This window comes from Gopherus flavomarginatus, chromosome 2 (assembly GCF_025201925.1).
Source record: "Gopherus flavomarginatus isolate rGopFla2 chromosome 2, rGopFla2.mat.asm, whole genome shotgun sequence".
NCBI lineage: Eukaryota > Metazoa > Chordata > Testudines > Testudinidae > Gopherus > Gopherus flavomarginatus.
The window spans coordinates 91,494,326-91,513,148 of NC_066618.1; the positions used below are offsets into that span (position 1 = coordinate 91,494,326).

At 40.2% G+C, this 18,823-nt stretch overlaps 1 protein-coding gene across 5 annotated transcripts in view; it reads left to right on the top strand.

Annotated features, from left to right (window-relative positions):
* Positions 1 to 5,898, top strand: part of BBS9 (Bardet-Biedl syndrome 9) — a 487,370-nt gene extending 481,472 nt beyond the window's left edge. For all 5 annotated transcript variants that reach the window (XM_050937932.1, XM_050937931.1, XM_050937937.1 and 2 more), the window contains one exon: positions 2,698 to 5,898. In XM_050937932.1, the coding sequence (XP_050793889.1) occupies positions 2,698 to 2,738 (41 nt within the window). In that variant the 3' untranslated portion in view covers positions 2,739 to 5,898. The remainder of the gene's footprint in view (positions 1 to 2,697) is intronic.
* The last annotated feature ends 12,925 nt before the right edge of the window (positions 5,899 to 18,823 follow it).

Genomic DNA, 18,823 nt, shown 5'->3' on the forward strand with positions numbered 1-18,823 from the left:
TGATTTTGCAGGACTCAAATTCTGCATGCTGAAATAGAGACCTATTAGAGGAACCTAATTTTTCAGAGGATAGGTGCTCAGCACTTTCTGAAAAATCAGGCACTTCTAAGGTGTCTTAAGGTGGGCACCCACAATTATTATTCTCATTTGAAAACTTAGGTGTTTAGGTTTTCTGTCCAATCTAATTTAAAATGTCTCAGTGATGATTCTTTTCCCTTGGGGAACTATTCTGAAGGCTACAATATCTCACTGTCAAGAAGTGTTTTCTGATAGTTAGCTAAACGTTCCATTTCTTAATTGCATGACACTACTACTACTTATACCCTCCTATCCCAACATAATTACTCTCTCCGTGCTATTTATGCCCTTCAGATATAGACTATCAAGCTCCATATCCACCCTTTTGTTGTTTCTGAGCTAATCTACTAGATGCATATTTAGGTTCTGTAAGATTGTTCTGAAGCTGTGTTTTCAGTCACCAGGTCATATTTGTTGTTCTTTGAAGGCCTGGTCTAAAGCCCACTGAAGTCCCTGGAGTCTTCCCATTGATTTCAATGGACTTTGGATCAGGCCAATTTTTTGATATCTTTCTGAAGCTGAACACAATATTTCAGATATGATCACAGCAGAGCCATCCATAAACAGTCTGTTAACTGCCTGCTCCATGACGCGATGCCTCTGCAGTTCTAAATTGCATTGGGCTTTTTGGCTTAAAATCATGTTGCAAACTTTTGTTTCATTTGCTGTGATCTATTACCTCAAGGTCTCTTTCAGCTGCTGCATCTCTATCTCCCAGAAGCGTGTGTGTTTCAGATTGTTTATTCCCCAAATGTATTTCAATTTAAATCTGACTTTTTTTTCTGTCCCTCTTGTTAATCTCTCTAGGCTTCATTGCAGTATTTCTGTCTCCTCCCCAGTATCTGCAGCTCATCTCAGTTTTTGATAATCTGCACATAAAATTAACCTGTTGCTCACTTCCTCTTCTAAATCATTAATGAGGGCATTACCTAGGACAGAGCCTAATGCTGATCCCTGTGTGTCCCCAGCATGTGCTACATGCTAACAGTTTTGAACAAAGGAGCTACCATGCCATAGATGAGCTTTGTAAACCCTGATCAGCTCTCAACATGGTATTTTTAATTGTCCTCTTAAACAATAGGCAATTTGGTGAGGGGAAACCTCACAGCTCCTTGGGGAATTAAAGCTCTGGCTGAGAAGCCACAGCTTTGGTCTTAAGTATCAGAGGGTAGCCGTGTTAGTCTGGATCTGTAAAAGCAGCAAAGAATCCTGTGGCACCTTATAGACTAACAAAACGTCTGTTAGTCTATAAGGTGCCACAGGATTCTTTGCAGCTTTGGTCTTTTGTGTCACCATGGTCTTATTCCCGAGCTCTTGCTCTCTGTTTGCCTTTCAGGCATTTTGCAGCTTCAGTCTCAAGGCTCTCAGTAAAGTTTGCTCAATTTCTTATCCTCACACCCAGCCATTCGTTGACATGTCAAAATCCCCTAGTACCAAAAGACATAGCCAACCTAAAAAAATGAAACTCTGAGGGCTTGTCTACGCACAGAGTTACACCAATTAAATTGAAGGTGTGTAATTTTAAACCAGTTTAGTTAAACAGGTGAAAAAGGTTGTGTGGACATGGTTATGGAGGCAGTGTGACTTAGTGGCCAAAGCAATGCTTGGGTTATGTTCCTGACTCTGGCTTCATGGGCAAATCATTTAACTTCTCTGTGCCTCAGTTTCCCTGGCCATTGCATGGGGTTAGTGATACTCAGCTCCTTTGTAAAGTGCTTTGACTCTATGGATGAAAGGTGCTATATAAGAGCTAGGCATTATTATAATTATTTATTGATTTTATTTTGGCTTGAACCAGGTTTAGTTTGGTTTTAAGTTAGAACACAATAAGCTACTTTGAAGCTGAAATAAAAGGAAACCCACACCAGTTTAATTAAATCATGCAAGTTTGTATTTAGACAGGCTTTAATTTGATTATTCACTGTTCTCTTTTTCCACATTTACTTCAGTCTGGAAATTTTAGACCACTTACTCCCGGATTTCGGATTTCCTTCAGGTTTGCTGTGGTGTTGATTTAGAGCAAATTCAAATCTGATATGCCTCCTGTTGTACTTTTGACATTTTAAAACAAAAACATCAACAAGGCTTCATAAATGAAATTTCTCCAAGACCGGTAGTTTGCTACATCAGTTTCTGCAAAGTGTCAGCCTTGAATATACATATAGCCATTTTAAAAGATGCATTCTATTAATAAACAAAGTGCCTGATTCTCCACTGCTTTGCAGCTTGTGTAGGCATTTATACCTGGGCAAATTGGTGATAAAATGCTACCAATTGTAGCATTTTATATCAACTTGACATGTGTGTCCTGTGCCATTTTTTCCTGTGGACAAAGTGGTATGTGATCATGTAAATTTAAGACTGTATCATAATGCATATGCACAACAAGGCTGAATTAATTTGCACAGGCAACCTTAATTCTGGTATTTCCTAACTTTTGAGTGCTTGCTTTTGCAACTTTAACATTCTTTTAGCACAGAGTTTTTTGTATGCAGTAAATTATTTCCTCTAGTATAACTGAGACTTTTCCAAACTGTGGTGGAATCAACAATGTATTGTGTATGCTTGCCAAGTATAATCCAGTTTTTAAGAATCCTCATTTATCTTTCTCTCCTTTAGATTTTCTGCAGGGTGCACTAGAGGAAGCAGAAAAGCCATGAAAATCTGAAGAAGATTCTCAGGAGGATTTTTCTATCTGATGTCAAAAGCATTTACAATGCAGCTGTACCAATCCATGTTACTCTAGTCTGAATGGAGCCTTCAGAAGAAGAAGGTCCCACTAATTGTACAAAAAAGTTTATTCACATCAAATTGATTAGATTTCCTTGCCAACTACTTGTCTTAGCATCCATTCTGTGGATAAAGCCTAACCACTTATGAAACTGTTGTAGCAAATGTTTATTAATCTGCAATATCAGCCCGTCATAAAGATCCTGTTGCCTGATCAAAGACTATTTACACACAGTTAAAAGCAAACTTTGTTTCATGGTATGTTTCTTCCTTTGCGATTACGTTACCATTTTCTCATAGTGTCACAGTTTGGACGAAAAATAGCTATCTCCTTCCCTCTTCTGCAAACCAATCACAATTTTCACACAGGTGAATTCACCACAAGAAGTAAGGCAGATAATCCGCCAAGACTTCTCTATCCCCCTCCTCCCTGATTTATACATCTGCTCTCAAGAGATACAGCGTAAAATATGGCTATGTCAAGGGCAAAATGTCTCCTTCCCTTTTCCTGTTACATAAGTCATGTGAATAAAGTTTACATTGTAATTGCCCTAAGCACGCTGACACATGGATCTTCTGATTGTGTTTTTTACTAACACATTAAGTATACTGATACATATTATTCTTATGAATCAGTCTGTTCTGGCTAGGGACAAGTTTTTCAGATGTGACTAGTGATTATGAGTGCATTCAATTTTGCTAACCCAAAACTGAGACAGTTCAAAGGGGATCTGATTTTCAGAAAGTTAGACCCCTTTGAAAATCAGATCCTGTTAAAGTGTCTACAAATAGGAAACCCCAAAATAGAGGCACCCAAAATCACCTTTGAAAATCTTGGCTTAGATTTTTGAAATGTTCGGAGCATAAATGAATTGGTGAGAGAGTAACATGAATGCAGTGTCAATGTAAAGATATATGGAAGGGTCTGAAAATAATTGAGACCTGGCTCCAAGTGTGGAAGATATGCAGCCAACATCTCCTTCCTTTTGGTTTGGCCTCATGATGGATCATACAAAAGTACAATTTCTAGCCCATTTGGCAGCGTATATGAAATGAATTGTTGATCTCAGCTTATTTCCTAGTGGACAAGTGTACACATTGCAAAGGCTGTCATCAAACTTGGCACCTGTGTTGTCTATCTCAGCAGAGACACCAAAGACTTGGGCTATATCTACACTAGCACTTTTGTTGGTAAAACTTTTGTCGGTCAGGGCATCGGTGCTGTGTTCTGCTCCCACTGGTGGGTGTTCAACCCCCCCTCTGCCCCTGGCCCTGCCCTGACTCCACCTCTTCCATGAGGCCCTGCCCCGCCCCCATTCCAACCCCTTCTCCAAAGTCCCCATCCCAACTCTGCCCCCTACCTATATTCCGACTCCTTCCCCAAATCCCCACCCCAGCCCCACCTCTTCTCCGCCTCCTCCCCTGAGTGCACCACGTTCCTGCTCCTCCCGTTCTCTCCTGGAGCTTGCTACACTGCCAAACAGCTGTTTGGTGGTGGTCGGGTGGGAAGCCCTGGGAGGTAGGCAGAGGAGCGGGGATGTGGCGCCCTCAGGGGGAGAGGCAGAGTAGGAGGTGAGGCAGGGGGTAGGGGAGCTTGGCTGCTGGTGGGTGCAGAGCGCCCACTAATTTTTCCCTGTGGATGCTCCAGCCCCAGAGTACCTCCAGAGTCTGCACCTATGAGTCAGGGTATATTTTTTCACATCCTTGACTGACATAAGTTTCACTGGCAAAAGGGCTGGTGTGGCCAGCACTATGTTGGCGGGAGAGCATCTCCTGCTAACATACCTACTGCTGCTCATTGGGGGTGATTTAATTATGCTGAATGGAGAGCTCTCTCCCGCCGGCGTAGAGCAGCTACATAGGAGACCTTACGGCAGCACAGCTGCAGCGGTACAGCTGTGCCACTGAAAAGGCCATAGTGTAGCCATAGTCTAAGTCAGCACAGAGATTCACTGTTCTAACTTCTCACCCATAGAAGAGATTCCTCCAGCTCAGCCGTGAAACCTGCTGGCAATGGGGTGACAATTGCAAATTTATTTTACTACTGTCTGCCATGTATCTGTTCCATGGATAAAGAGGGAAGTTTATTCTCCAGGACTTCCAGTCCAGTAACTTTCATAAGCACGAAATCTACTATCAACCCCTTTCCCCCTGGCCCCTCTCCAAAAATCATTTCCTCCTTCCTGTACCAATTGTGCATTTCCCGTTAGCCTCCCATGCAGTTCCATGGTGTTGCTCCATCAGGAGTATCAATAACGTTTATATCCCTGCAATTCTACAGAGTTGTCTTTTTTAGCTGACTTTTTAAATGGAGCGAAGCAGCCAGGGAGCAGGTGGCCCTGGATCTGGAGTGAAGCTGCAGGGCTTCCATCCAGATGGCCCTGTACCCTGGCAGCTGTCAGGGAGCTGCAGCTCATGGGGGCCAAAAATCTCTCTGGGGGAGAAACTCCACCTCTCTGGCCTGGAAAGATTCCCCCTGCAGGAGTGTTCTTCCCTCTCTGTCCCTCCCACATGTTTTCCCCCAGGAGAGCAGTATGTGACCCATTGTAAGGAGACTCCACTGCTCTGCTAAAATCCCACAATAAAATAATCTCCCGTAGTCTCCATACACACCTCAGTGACCAAAGAAAATCCATGGGGAACTGGTCAATTACTTTAGCTATTAGGCTTAAACTTTAACCACAGATTTCAAATCTTCTTCTATGCTCTCAGTGGCTGCTAGGTAACCTAGAGAACTCAACTGCGATTACTATTAAAAAATCTCTTCGTTGTACCATAGAAGTGCCACTACACTGTAGAATCTTGAGCCAAAGAATCCTGTACTAATATACACTATATATGGGAAAGAAAACCATGGGGCTTTAGTGGGATATATTACACTGTAATATCATTATTAGATCTGATCCAACCACCCAAAACTGCCATTGATTTCTTTGGGAATTATGGGTAAGCAATGAGTAGAGGTTCAGGTCAGTTATGTGAAATGCTTGTATTTACATTGCATTTATTTGACATCAGTGAAACATGTTTGTGTTGGTGTTGCTCCTATTTGCCTATTTTACTCCATGCTATGGGAGGAGAAGGCTCTATGGAGAGACGAAAAAACATAGAAAGTGAAACATAGAAAGTGAAACATAGAAAGAGAAAATTGTGCATAGTAGTATTTTATGGTCTCTTTATAATGTGATGTTATGCCATTCAATAATATCATCAGGATTTAAAGCAGAGATATTTGCAGTGGATACAAAAGCCATTTGTTTTTCCCGTGGCCAAATAATCCAGGTAATTCAGAGGAAATAAGTCACAGCAATTTAGTGGTGCTGTGCATCAGGAAATAGTATGAAGAAGCTCTCAGCAGTGCTCAGACTTTGTATGAATTTTCTTCTTTTAAATCTGATCTTTGTGACTGGGGAAAAAAATCAAGGTGAAATTAGAAGATACTTAAAAAAAAAAAGTTATCCAAGCCAAAAATATGAAGGAAACATTTCTGATTTCAGGGGACCAAATGTTCACTTCTCAACATCAATGTTTCTGAGGCAAAGAAAGATATTACTGGCCATGTCATTCTATAATGTACCGAACTTTGCACCAATACTCTGTCAGGTCTCTTGCTAATAAGTAGATCACATTACTGCAAAATGAGGTTGGGATGTAAATACAATTTTCTTATCTAGAATCCTAGTTATTTATACTATAAAAGGAATACTCATATAAAGCTGCTTATTTTCATTCAACCAAACTTTAATATGCAGAGTGTTTATGCTTCATCAAGTTATTTAAAGAGAATATTATTTTTATGTGGTAGTTAGAGCAAAGCAAAGTTTAAGCAATCATTTTGTTAAAATCAATTTTAGACATATCTAAATGTAGAATTAGTGAGTGCATTGTGACATTTTCATACCACCCTATCAGCGGTACCAACTATTTTTATTGTTCATAGCTACAGCACTTTTAAATGTGTTTTCTAAAATAAATCATAATATGAAATTAAATATAGATTTGATTTTCTTTGAACAGTTGCACGTTTTGTAAAATTTATTTGCTGAACAATATTTTCCCAAGGGCTTTTTCTTCCTCCTCCCCTTGCCCCCCACTTGCATTTTTAGAACAACACACTAATAGGATTACTTATCTAATGACCAAAATCGAGTTCAGTTTCTGAAAACTTGGGCTCAGTTTATCTTTTGAGGTTTGAATACAATCCTGAATTCAAACCAACAGACCCTTGTGGTTTGCCTAGTCCCACATTGATTCGTCTGTCCAAATAGTATTCAGCTAAGACAAAGAATAACAACATTTCTATATTTCAAGGAACTGGATTTCACTTTAAAAATAGAATATTTTCTCCTCTTCAACATTTACTGTACAGACTGTATTAGAGGTATATCTGAATGTTCTTATACTTGTACGACATATGAAAAGTAATTTACTGCCATGAACTAAGGTATGCTGAGCAGAGATTGTAATTTCCATGTGAAATCCTTTTGGTAGAAAAAAAATTACAGTCTATGCATCATGCTTAATAAATATTTCCTTATCAAAATATCCTGTTTACAAAGTCTATATTTAAAAAAGAAACAAAAAAACACAAGCTTCAAGGGTATTTGCACAATATATGGCACAGTTCTGTGCCAAACTTCTGTTATTGCTGTGTCTGAAATTAGTCTTGAGTTTGCTGTTGCTTTGTATACAATTACTTTTTGACACAAAACTTTCTGTACACTGGCTAACCTGTAACACAGCATCCTTCCAATATTTACACATTGTTTTCACATGCATGCTAAAGTGGACTTAATGCCTTTGCAACCCTAGAGATCCTGAATTTTGCAAAGCATGGATCATGTTTATTCATATGAATCATGATGTGACAAGTTTACTGAGTGCCCTCAATTTCTGTTGGAAACAATGAAAGATTTGGGGTGGTCAGCATCTCACAGAAGGCAGGATTGGCCCTATGATTAGCAGGGGCGGTGCAAGGATGTTTCGCGCCCTAGGCGAAACTTCCACCTTGCGCCCTCCCCCGTCCCCGAGCCCCCGTCCTGAGGCTCCCCCCAGCAGCAGCTCCCCACCCTCCACCCTGAGGCACCCCCCCACCCCAGCTCACCCCTGCTCCTGCTCCACCTCCACCCGAGCATGCCATCGCTACTTCACTTCCCCCGCCTCCCAGGCTTGTGCGCCTAAGATGATTGGTGTGGCAAGCCTGGGAGGTGGGAGAAGTGAAGCAGTTCATTCCTGCTCCGCCTCCCCCGAGCACACTGTCATTGCTTCACTTCAGTTTCCCTGTGTGCTACCCCCCCCACCCTTATTTGCTGCAGGCGGCCCTCCCCGCGTTCTCCTGCCCCAGCTCCCTCCTCCTAAATGCCAGCGGCGACCGGGGCGGCCAAATATCTGGCTGCCATGGTTGCTGCTGAAGAAAATGCCACTCCCCAAATCCTAGCGCCCTAGGCGACTGCCTTGGTCACCTAAATGGTTGCACCGGCCCTGATGATTAGCAAATGTGATCCAAAGCTGCCTTGTCTTCAGATGCATCCATTTTATGAAAACAGGCCATTCAGACACTGCTGTGGATCATGAATGAAAGACAGGATGGCCATTAGCCGGAGGTGAGACTAGATAACCCTTGCAGTCCCTTCTAACCCTATGGTTCTATGATTCATATACAGTTTGAAAAACATGGTTTGGTTTAGAGTCTGAAACCACTTCTCTACAGTTCTTGCAATTTTATGTAATAAACAATGTCAGGAATTGCTATACCAACCCCCTAACTCCACATTTTTACAGATGAAAGGAAGTTTAGAACGTGAAATATCAAACACAGGATTAAAAATAATGTTCTGAAAGATTATGTATTTTGGGATCTTGGTATATCTGCTTTGCTGATGTCCCATGTGCCCATATGTCTTAACTGTGACCAGCAGATCACAGTATAGATATCTAGCAGTTTTATTAGCATTAAATGTAGAACAAGTGATTTTAATTAGTCACAGAGTAGAAACATAACACAGTTAAGTGATTTGACTTGGTATCCTCTGGCAACATGTCTTGGCCACCATAGTCTGTACATCTGCTCTGGTCAGGAGCACAAAAGAAGTGCAAAAAGCAAAGATATATCCTGACTCTTTACCTGTTATCAAATACTGTGGTATTTCCCAGATGTTTCAATGTTGTAGGAATCTGGATGGGCAATATAACAGACTAGTAGTTAGACTCAATCATTGTTACTGTTTGAAATTTCCTTCATCGTCATTGCTTGTGACTACATTAGCATTCTCTCTCTGTCTGTGTACACACACACACACACACACACACACACACACTCTACATTTAAAGTTTCAGTCTAAAACACAGTTATTAAAAAAGGTGGAAGAAGGGTTGAAAAAATTAACCTGTTATCATAATAAGGACTAAATAAATAACTAAGAGTCCTGGAAGGGATATAAACCCTCAGGTTTCAGGGCATAAGTCAAATGCTAACAGGGGTTAGGAAGAAACTTTACCTCTAGGCAGCTTATTTCATAACTGCCTATTACAGGACTTCTTACATCTTCCTCTAAAGCAGCTGGTATTAACTACTGTCTAAGAAAAGCTATGGAGCTAGAGGGATTACTGGTCTGATCCAGTATGGCAATTGCTGTGTTCCTCTTCAGTCTGCTAAAACAGCATTTTCCTCATGGGAAACAACCAGTCTGCACCAAGTTCCTGTTTTAAAGTTAATCGAACTTATTTATCTGGCCCCCTGTCTGTAATATTTAAGGCTTGGTATAGTGCAACTATAATGTATTTCTGAAGTGCCTATCAGCACTACTGTAGTGCTACATTTTCATTATAAAATCTTTCTTTGGAAGGCCATAGCACTTGCTTTTGGAAAAACAATTAAGAGTCCAGAGGAAAATTACAGAAATAACAATGTTTGGTAAGAGCTTGTAATTCATCGTCTGGAGCAGGCTAGAGAAATGGATGTTTCCTGAACAGGAATAACCAGTCCAGACCATCCTTCTCAAAACACGACCCATAGAAGCTGCTCAGCTGGGTACTGATTGATACTGTATTCAATTAACAGAACATAAGCTACAACCTTTGTTCTGATTATGTATGCTATTGGCTGATCCATGAGCCTGAGAGGAAGACATTGATATGAAGCCACTACTGCAAACTGATTAAGAGCCCAATCCTAGCACTGTTGTATTCATGTAAGTATTTTGCCATTGATTTTGATTGGAGCAGGAGCAGGCCCCAGCTCTTCTTTCATTGGTGGTGAATGTCACAATAGCACAGCTATAAATAAATATTAGTCCTACTTATATTTTGACGTAAATAATGAGGGTCACTCAAAAGTGCAGCTCTCCCAAGTAAAATTTACAACAGAATGTCGGAGGAAGACAGTAGAAATATACGGTTGTGCACCATTAGTCAGTTACTTCATTCCACCCCAGAACTGGCTGCAGCTTAACAGTGGGGAAGGTTACATTTTACTTAGAACCTATTAGCTTGAAAAATTCCAAAGCCTTGTACAATCTATAAAATGTATAGAAGTTATTTCACTCAATCCTGAAACTATGTCACTTCCAAGATGTAATATGGTACCTACTGAACAGCAACAGCATCAGTATCCAATAGGACAAGTTAAGAAAAATATCTTCTTTATCTGAAACTGTGGAAGGAATGTATTTGCAGGAGGAAGGTTTGGTAAGCAAAATGCAATTGACCAATTTAGAATTTGGTCAGCATAGCAGGCTGATACCTTCTATTCTGAAAATTGGCACGGTTCTCCTAAATAAATACACCCGTTATTAGTGCCTCAGTTTCATGTGCCATGCCAAAGATGGCACCTCCATGAGCACAATGCCATCTAACATTCAGGGACATTGACTCATTGTGGATTCAGAGGGAAGAGTGCCACTTATTGAATGTACTCTCACCACCACTCCCTAAAACGCCCTGAATTTTCCTTAGATGTCGTTCATCCACATACTAGCTAAGACTAATCCTATTTGGCTTGCTAGTTCTGACGAGATCAGAGTCCAAGGTGGTGTGGCAAAGTTTACAGTGTGTTTTGGAACATCTGAAATGAAATAAATATCCTACTGCTATTGTATTCGTTTACTAGTGTTATAGTATTCCTTAATAGATGTAATATTTTAGCTGGGGAATACGTTGAGAAGTGGGTCGATTGATGATGTTAATCCAATTCATTAAGAGGCAAACATTCAATAATTAATAGTTACTTAAAGTACCCACAACATATTTTAACCATGAACAGAATCAATTGCCAGACACATAAAGGAGTTTATTGTAAGTATCCTTCCCCTGATGGTACAGTGAGGTGGAGACAGTTGGGATCCATAAATATCAGTTTATTACACCTATTATCAAATGGGGGTGGGGGGGTTGTTTTTCTAGGAGCCTGAATAAAATTACTTCTCTCTGCTATGTTGTTAATTATAACCAGGAACTCTTGCTGAAAAGCACAAAGCTGCATGTGCTCGGACTGAATACGTAACAATACAAACAAGAAGAGTATATACTAGTAACATATTTGACTTCTGTGTTTAGGAGCTACATAGATATTTTGGTTTACAGGGTAGTAAAGACGGGGCATTTATGTTGCTTAATGGAGGCTGGGCAACTTCTTTGTGGAAATTATACATTAAGGTGTGCATGTGGCTATGGAGGATCCCCTAGTCCTAGTGGCGGAATCAGTGTTGTTTTGCTGTGCAGGAAGAGGAGGGGTGGGATTTGGGGAGGAGTGTGCTTTGCCCAGCTATTTGGGATTTTTTGTGTATTTGGCCGTAGGATCGTGACTGGAATTGTGACTGGAAGGGCTGAGAAAAGGAAAAAAATAGACAGATTCTAGGAGGTGCTGAAAGCATTCACCATTTATCATCTTGCAAGATTGAAACTTTCCCTAGTTGGCTGCTTCACAGAACTGCAATGACTGATGTCCCAGGACAAGAGAAGGGAATGAGTGTCTCATCTGGACAAGGCAATTGCCCCAGAATCAGTGTATGTGGGAAGAAATCTTAAGACACTAGCCAGCCTGGTCTTCAGACTGGCTGCAATGGACAATAGAGGAAGACACAAAATGGAATGCTTGGGTGCAGCCAAAGCAACCACACATATACACACAAATACAAATAAATTGTTCCTGTAAAATATGTTAAATTATTTACTGTTGTCATTTGGGTTTGCTCTCTCTCACATCCACACCCACTCACCTTCCTGGTTTTATACCATGTCCATTAGAATAGATAGACACCCAGGGATCACAGGAAAAATTAGGATCCTAATAACATGTGGTAGGACTTCCAGAGAACCAACAGTTTTAATTTTAACCAGCAACTTGATTTTTGCTTACTAACTCCTAATTAAAGAGAAATAGAATTGATTATTACAAATTATTAAAAAGGGTGAGAAACACAAGGTGTAAGGTTATGGGGCAGAGTTGAAGTAGTATAGCTTATTATGTGTTACAGGAGGCACCTCTTGTTTTTATGAAAGTACACCAATGATTTTTTTTGTTTTTTACCAGCTCATCCAATTTGACTCATCTTTCTTCGTATTGTTAATCTGATAAAGGCATCAAGCTCCTCAATGGCTTTCATTCTTTTTTTCTGGTCAACTACATTTCTATAAATGGGGATTTGCCTTTGCAATCATCTGACTAATGTTTATTAGAAAAGTTTCCCATTGAACACAAAATGATGATTTCACTGAGCCACCACAGTTTGTAAATGTATTTTAAGGCTCTGAAAGAAAGCAGTAGTCTAGCTTGCAGCAGAACGAAGATAGCATTTTGGGTAAACATTCGCTATACAATGTAGCTATTCTTCTCTCTGATGAATAACATTGCTTCCAGCATCAGAAAAATAATAAATGGAAAACCAAATGGGTTCTAAAATAGTGCTTTTCTTTAAAGGGCTGCGGCCCAAGTATGTCATCCAGCAGAGGAAAATTGGTAGCTGCATTGTATTTTTGTAGGCCAGCTACAGAGACAGTGAACTGATACCTTTTATTGGACTAAGTTAAAATTAGAACTGAGCAAATAATTCCTAGTGAGTAACAGAGCTGATTAATTTAACCATGCTTTCTGTTTATTAAGGCCAACATTTTCAAAACTAGCTATTAATTTTGGGCTCCTCATATGCTGAGTTCCCATCTTGAGAGACTTATTGAGAGGGCCTGATTTCCAGACATGTTGAGCATACCCTCACTTAATCAGGAATATTTTTGACAGCCAAGCCCTATGTGTCTCTCAGTGGACAAGCACAAATGGAGAGACCCAAAATTGGAGGAGGCTTTGGCTCTGATTGTCCATTGTTCATATTTTTCTCAAGTTATTGAAATGAGCCCCCAAATCATTTCCTCAAGTATTTCTTGTTTTCTACACCACTGGTACTCAACCAAGGGTACGTGTGCCTCTGGGGGCACACATCAATCTTCTGGGGTTACATCAAGTCATCTAGATATTTGCCTAGTTTTACAACAGGCTACGTAAAAAACACTAGCCAAGTCAGTACAAACTAAAATTTCATATAGACAATGACTTATTTATACTGCTCTATATACTGTACACTGAAATGTAAGTACAATATTTAGATTCCAATTGATTTATTGTATAATTAGATGGTAAAAATGAGACAGTAAGCAATTATTCAACAATAGTGTGCTGTGACACTTGTATTTTTATGTCTGATTTTGTAAGCAAGTCATTTTTAAGTGAGGTGTGGAAGACAAGTGGGGTACGGAAGACAAATCAGACTCCTGAAAGGAGTACAGTAGTCTGGAAAGGTTGAGAGCCACTGCCCTACAGACTGTTCACAAGCAAGTTCATTGTGGATAGTCAGTTATATAAACTTTGAACTGTGTAGGTTAGATTTTGGGTCACATGTCATTGTTTCTGTTCCCCAATTGGACTCGAGTAACCTAAAATCAAGTCTCTAGTACAAATAGTCTTGTTTACAACTTTCATAGTTTCTTAATTTCCTTTCCATAAATATAGACTTCTAAACCCTTAGCCTGCAAAGATTTGTGAATGAGCATAATTTTAAACGCGAGTGGGCCCTTTGAATTGAGTTAAGCATGTGCTTAAATCTTTGCAAGATTAGAGCCTCTGAGCTGACCCTGATCGCTGACTTTTTATTGTAGCTCTGGGTTTGTTTCTTTCTGTTTATTGTACTGGCTCATGTAAATCTTCAAGTGCTCCCACAATAACTGTAGCTGGAAGACAGATCTTTTACAGCCTGAAACACTTTTGCTCTGGTTTGTAGCTACTGATAGGGCCAAATTCAGTAGTGTCTTAGAAGGTGGGGTAAATTGCACAAAGGATGTAAATTGGTCAGAAAGTGACTGTGTGTGGCACTATCGTATACCATGCACTGATTCAGCATTCAGTGGGTAAGGTAAATGGGAGTCACTTACTCACCAAGATGGTGCAAAAGCAGTTGTAGCAAGAAAAAGACAACTGGAGAGTGTAAAATAAAGATGCACACCTTAATTTCTTATACCTACCTATTTATTGTTTAGTTATATAGGGCCAGACTGTTGCCGGTTGCTGGCTCTGTGCAGAAGTTGGGGCTGAGAGATGTGCGGGTTCAGGGGAAAAATCCTCATCTGATATAAATTGTCATAGATTTGTTGAAGCCACTGTGGCTATGACCATTTACACCAGCTGAGTAGCTGCTGACCAAATGTAGGCAGGAGAAGTAGAATTTGGAGGCTCATGGGCTTGCACGTCTTTTGGCCTAGCGAGCTGTGGGTGTCCATGCTGCACTTCAGAAAAGAGTGAACCTCTGATTCCAGCATGTGACTCCTCTCTGAGGAAACAGCTGGCAGCCAGCCACTGCCAGAATTCCTTCTTATTCATCCAAAGCTCTCCAAGGACTCGTTCTGCTGTGTGAATCTCCCTGTCTGACATACAGCAGCCGTTGGTATAAAGTCATAGCCTGGCCCTTATTTACTTGTTTTACATCCCATGTGGTCAGTGCTTAGCAAATAATAATAAACACTATTGCCAGTTTACATCACACTGGACAGTGGCCCTTTGCAACCATTCACAGTGCTCTTGAGTATGATCCCCCAGGGAATTGCTATGTATTCTTACAAATGTTCTCTTTTGTGACAGGAATAGAATAACACCACCATATTTGTGTCTAGCTTAGTATCTGTTCTGCATCCACTAGAGCCGACATTTTCAAAACTGACAGTTGATTTAGTTTTTAGGTGCTGAGCTGGAGACAACTTGGCCGAACACCTGCAACTGCAAATGACATGAATGGAAAATGAGCACCAAGGCAACTCAAGGTGGGCACCCAAAAACTGAAGGACCTACAATTAGGGGACACTTTTGAAAATTTGGGCCTAAGTGAATTGATCTGGCTGTATTGGGGGTTCTCTTTCTGTCCACATAGCAGATCTTTACTGTACATCCATATTCCATTGTATTTCTTACATGTGTGAACAAATACTTAATTTGCCTCACATGTTTTTTGTCTGCATAGAGAGACTAAACTATCATTTTCAGATACCTATTTTCTTGCTTATTTCTTCTGTCTTCTCGTAATCCTTTTCTGCATTAGGGCCAGCAGCAGAAAGAACCGCCTAAGACATGTGCATTTTATCCCGTATATATCCTGTCGAAATCGCTTTAATAACCATAGATACTATTTTAAAATAAATGGCCACTTTTTGAAATCCTATAATTATGAAGTGGAGGGTTGATTGCTATCCTTGGAATGCTTCAGAACAGCAGAAAAATTCCTGACTTTTGGAAATTGTACTGTCTATTCATCCTACTGGAACTGATCCAAAAATGGAGTATTGAGAAGTTGCCAGTGGTAAGTACTCACTAAATGCTAGTTTGAGCAATGTATTACATGTACTATCACTTCCTAGAATGTTACAGAAGTCAATTAATTACCATTTGGAAGGGGGTTAGTCTTGGTGTTTTCTGTTTTTTGTTTAATAGTGAGATGCTTAAAGATGATCTTCAGAAAGTACAATTATGTTCATGTCACTGTACTAATGAAACCAGACATGGCTCTCTTCTTATCCTCACAATTCAATGCTTGATAGTTTGATTTTATGTTATATTTTAAAACATAAAGGTGAACACATGGCCTAAATGAAGAATATACATGGAATTAAATATGAATTGCAAGGAACGCACATGCAGTATGCTGAGCGGGACTGATAACATCCTGTGAGCAAAGATCAATATTTCAATCTTGTAATGTGCTGATTGCCTCTTGCAAAGTGCTGTGATCACGCAAATCCAAGTGAAGTCAATAGATGTTGTGGGCACTAAGTAGCATCTTGTAGTAGGTCTTCAGCAGGCAGAAGGATTGAGCCACATGTGATTTGTAATGCCAGAGAGCTTGATAGATTTTAAGGTGCTTCGGAGAAGTTTCTCTTATTATATCTATCACTTGGATAAGAAATACAATTTTCAATTTCTTTTTGCTTCACATAGCTTTCATGCAACCCCTGTCCTGAATCTATAGACCCCAGGCCCTACATTGGTGTGCATCTGGCTTTCAGTAACTTTCCCCCACATTGTTCTACTGTATTTTGCACTTTTTTAGTGTATAATTTTGGTGCTTATGAAGGAAATGTGCTCCAGGATGTAAGACACTGAACTATGAGCTGGGTAACCTGTGTTCTATCCCTGGCTGCCATTGACTTGCTATATCACCTTGTGTGCTTTGGATGCTCAACCTAAAGATAACTAAGCTCATATTTTCAGAGGTACTATGGACCTACAACTCCAACTGAAATCAGTGAGGCCTCAAAGGCTATTAGCCAGGATGGGCAGGGATGGTGTCTCTAGTCTTTGTTTGCCAGAAGCTGGGAATGGGAGACAGGGGAGTGGACCACTTGATGATTCTCTGTTCTCTTCATTTGCTCTGGGGCATCTGGCATTGGCCACTATTGGAAGACAGGATACTGGGTTAGATGGACCTTTGGTTTGACTCAGTATGGCCGTTCTTAAGTTCTTAAGAGATTCTGACAAAGTTTCAGGGTAACTATCTGTATTTCCCCCTCTGTGGCCCACTACAGGAAAGGCCAGTCAGGTCTCAGGTTTCCAGCCATCACCTGTCTCTGGGGAGGGACCTTTGTCCCACTCCCTTCTAACTGGGGATTTTTAGGCTGCACACACGGCTACCATCCACTGTGATGTCCCCAGCAAGCCAGTCTGCCAAAAGGCCAAAGCTTGTGCATTGCTTTCTCTCAGAGGACAATGACAGTGTTTTTACCAGTGATACCCCACAGCTCTTCCAAGCAAGCACTTTGATTCATAGGGTATTATAGAGAAAACATACATATAAAAAAATAAACAGATTGAAACCCACTTTAAACATGTCAGAAATCACCCATCTTCCACATGGTGAGTCTGATAGGCCAACATCCCTTCCACCTCTTCAACAAAGTCAGGGCCTTGTCATGTCCATTTGCTGAATCAAAATGAAGGCGCTGTGCCAGTTCAAGCACATCCTTTTCTACCAAAAGTCCTTTCTTTGTCTCCTAGTATCTGGAAAACCACACCAGGGGTAGTACCTCTCTGGGGACCCACTTTAATCACCCCTCCCCCACGCAAACACACACACTTTTAACTCCTACAGGAGCTAAACTGCTCATAAATTTAGTACAAAGATAGCGTAGAGTTGCAATATCTGTCGGTCTCGGTATCTTGAAAAATCAAGCCATATTTGTCTCAGCTTGAGCACTCATCATGTGAGGCACCTAAAGTCAGTGGGCACTTTTGAATGTTGGCCATAACCTCTCTGTGCCTGTATGAATATTATTCATTTTTTCACACTAAGGCCCTGATCCAGCAAACACATGAATACCTTTTCGCACATGATTTGGTCTTGTTAAACTGATTAGGACTGCTCATATATGTAAAGTTATCCAGGTGTGTAACAATTTGCAGAATTGGGGCCTAAATTATTTAGTCAGCTAGCTGGGTGGTCAGTTTTTAAAGTATTCCCAGTGTAGTAAAACTGTTTTGCTTAATAGCAGCTATGTTATTTATTATTAAAATTACCATAACTGTACAAATTAGACTAAATCCCTGCAGGATTCTCAGGATTTGAACAAAAAGTATTAACACCAAAGTCAGACTGAACTTTATGACACTGACTGAAACATAGTTGAGAGGTTATTGTTCTCAAATCTAATTTCATTAATAATATGAATTCACTTCTAAAGAAAGTTGATCATTAAATAAACTTTTATAAAAATCAGAGAACTTTGAAGTGCTTTCTTTGAGAATTCAGTCTATATTTAAAGATATCTGAAATAAATAGCACATACCACGTGTAAATACATACCAAATTTTAAAATCTATAAAACCTTAAACTTGTTAGTTAATTGTTTGCATCAGTCACAAATAACTCAAATGTCACTCTTGAGTTTAAGCTATTCATAATTACTAATATCACTTTTTTCTTTATCTCTTTCCCCCATATTTTTAAAATATATATTTATAGATTTGCCCTTGGGAAAGAATTTAGGGTTTGGGCCAAAGCATCCTGAAGATCTCCAGTCTAAAGAGGCATTGCAAGCCCTGTTCCAGCATAGTTAGTGATCCAGGGCTGGCCCAAAACATTTTGGCACCTGAGGTGGGAAGCTCAAATGATGTTGCCATGCCCCGTCGCTTGGGCCAAAACTTTGAAAGGTCTCAATTCTGCCTTTGTCCTGTTCTACTCTTCTTTGCTCTGCTACCTACTGCTCTGCTACCTACCCCAGTAAAGGAGAACTAACGACTTAAAATGCCTTGTTCAAAAATTTTAAGTAACACTTAACTTTCAAACGCCTGTACAGCAAATGTAACTTTTCTTGTCTGCACAGTAAACACTGGCATTTTTATCTGTTGGAATAATCAAAGTGGTGCTTTCCGTGCCTTCTTGGTTGCAAAGATTTTAACTGCTTCCTGCTGAAGGTCCACAGTATGGGCCAGCTCATGCTCTACTGAGATGGTTGCAGGGCTGGCCAGCCTCTCCTGTGTCATTGTTGA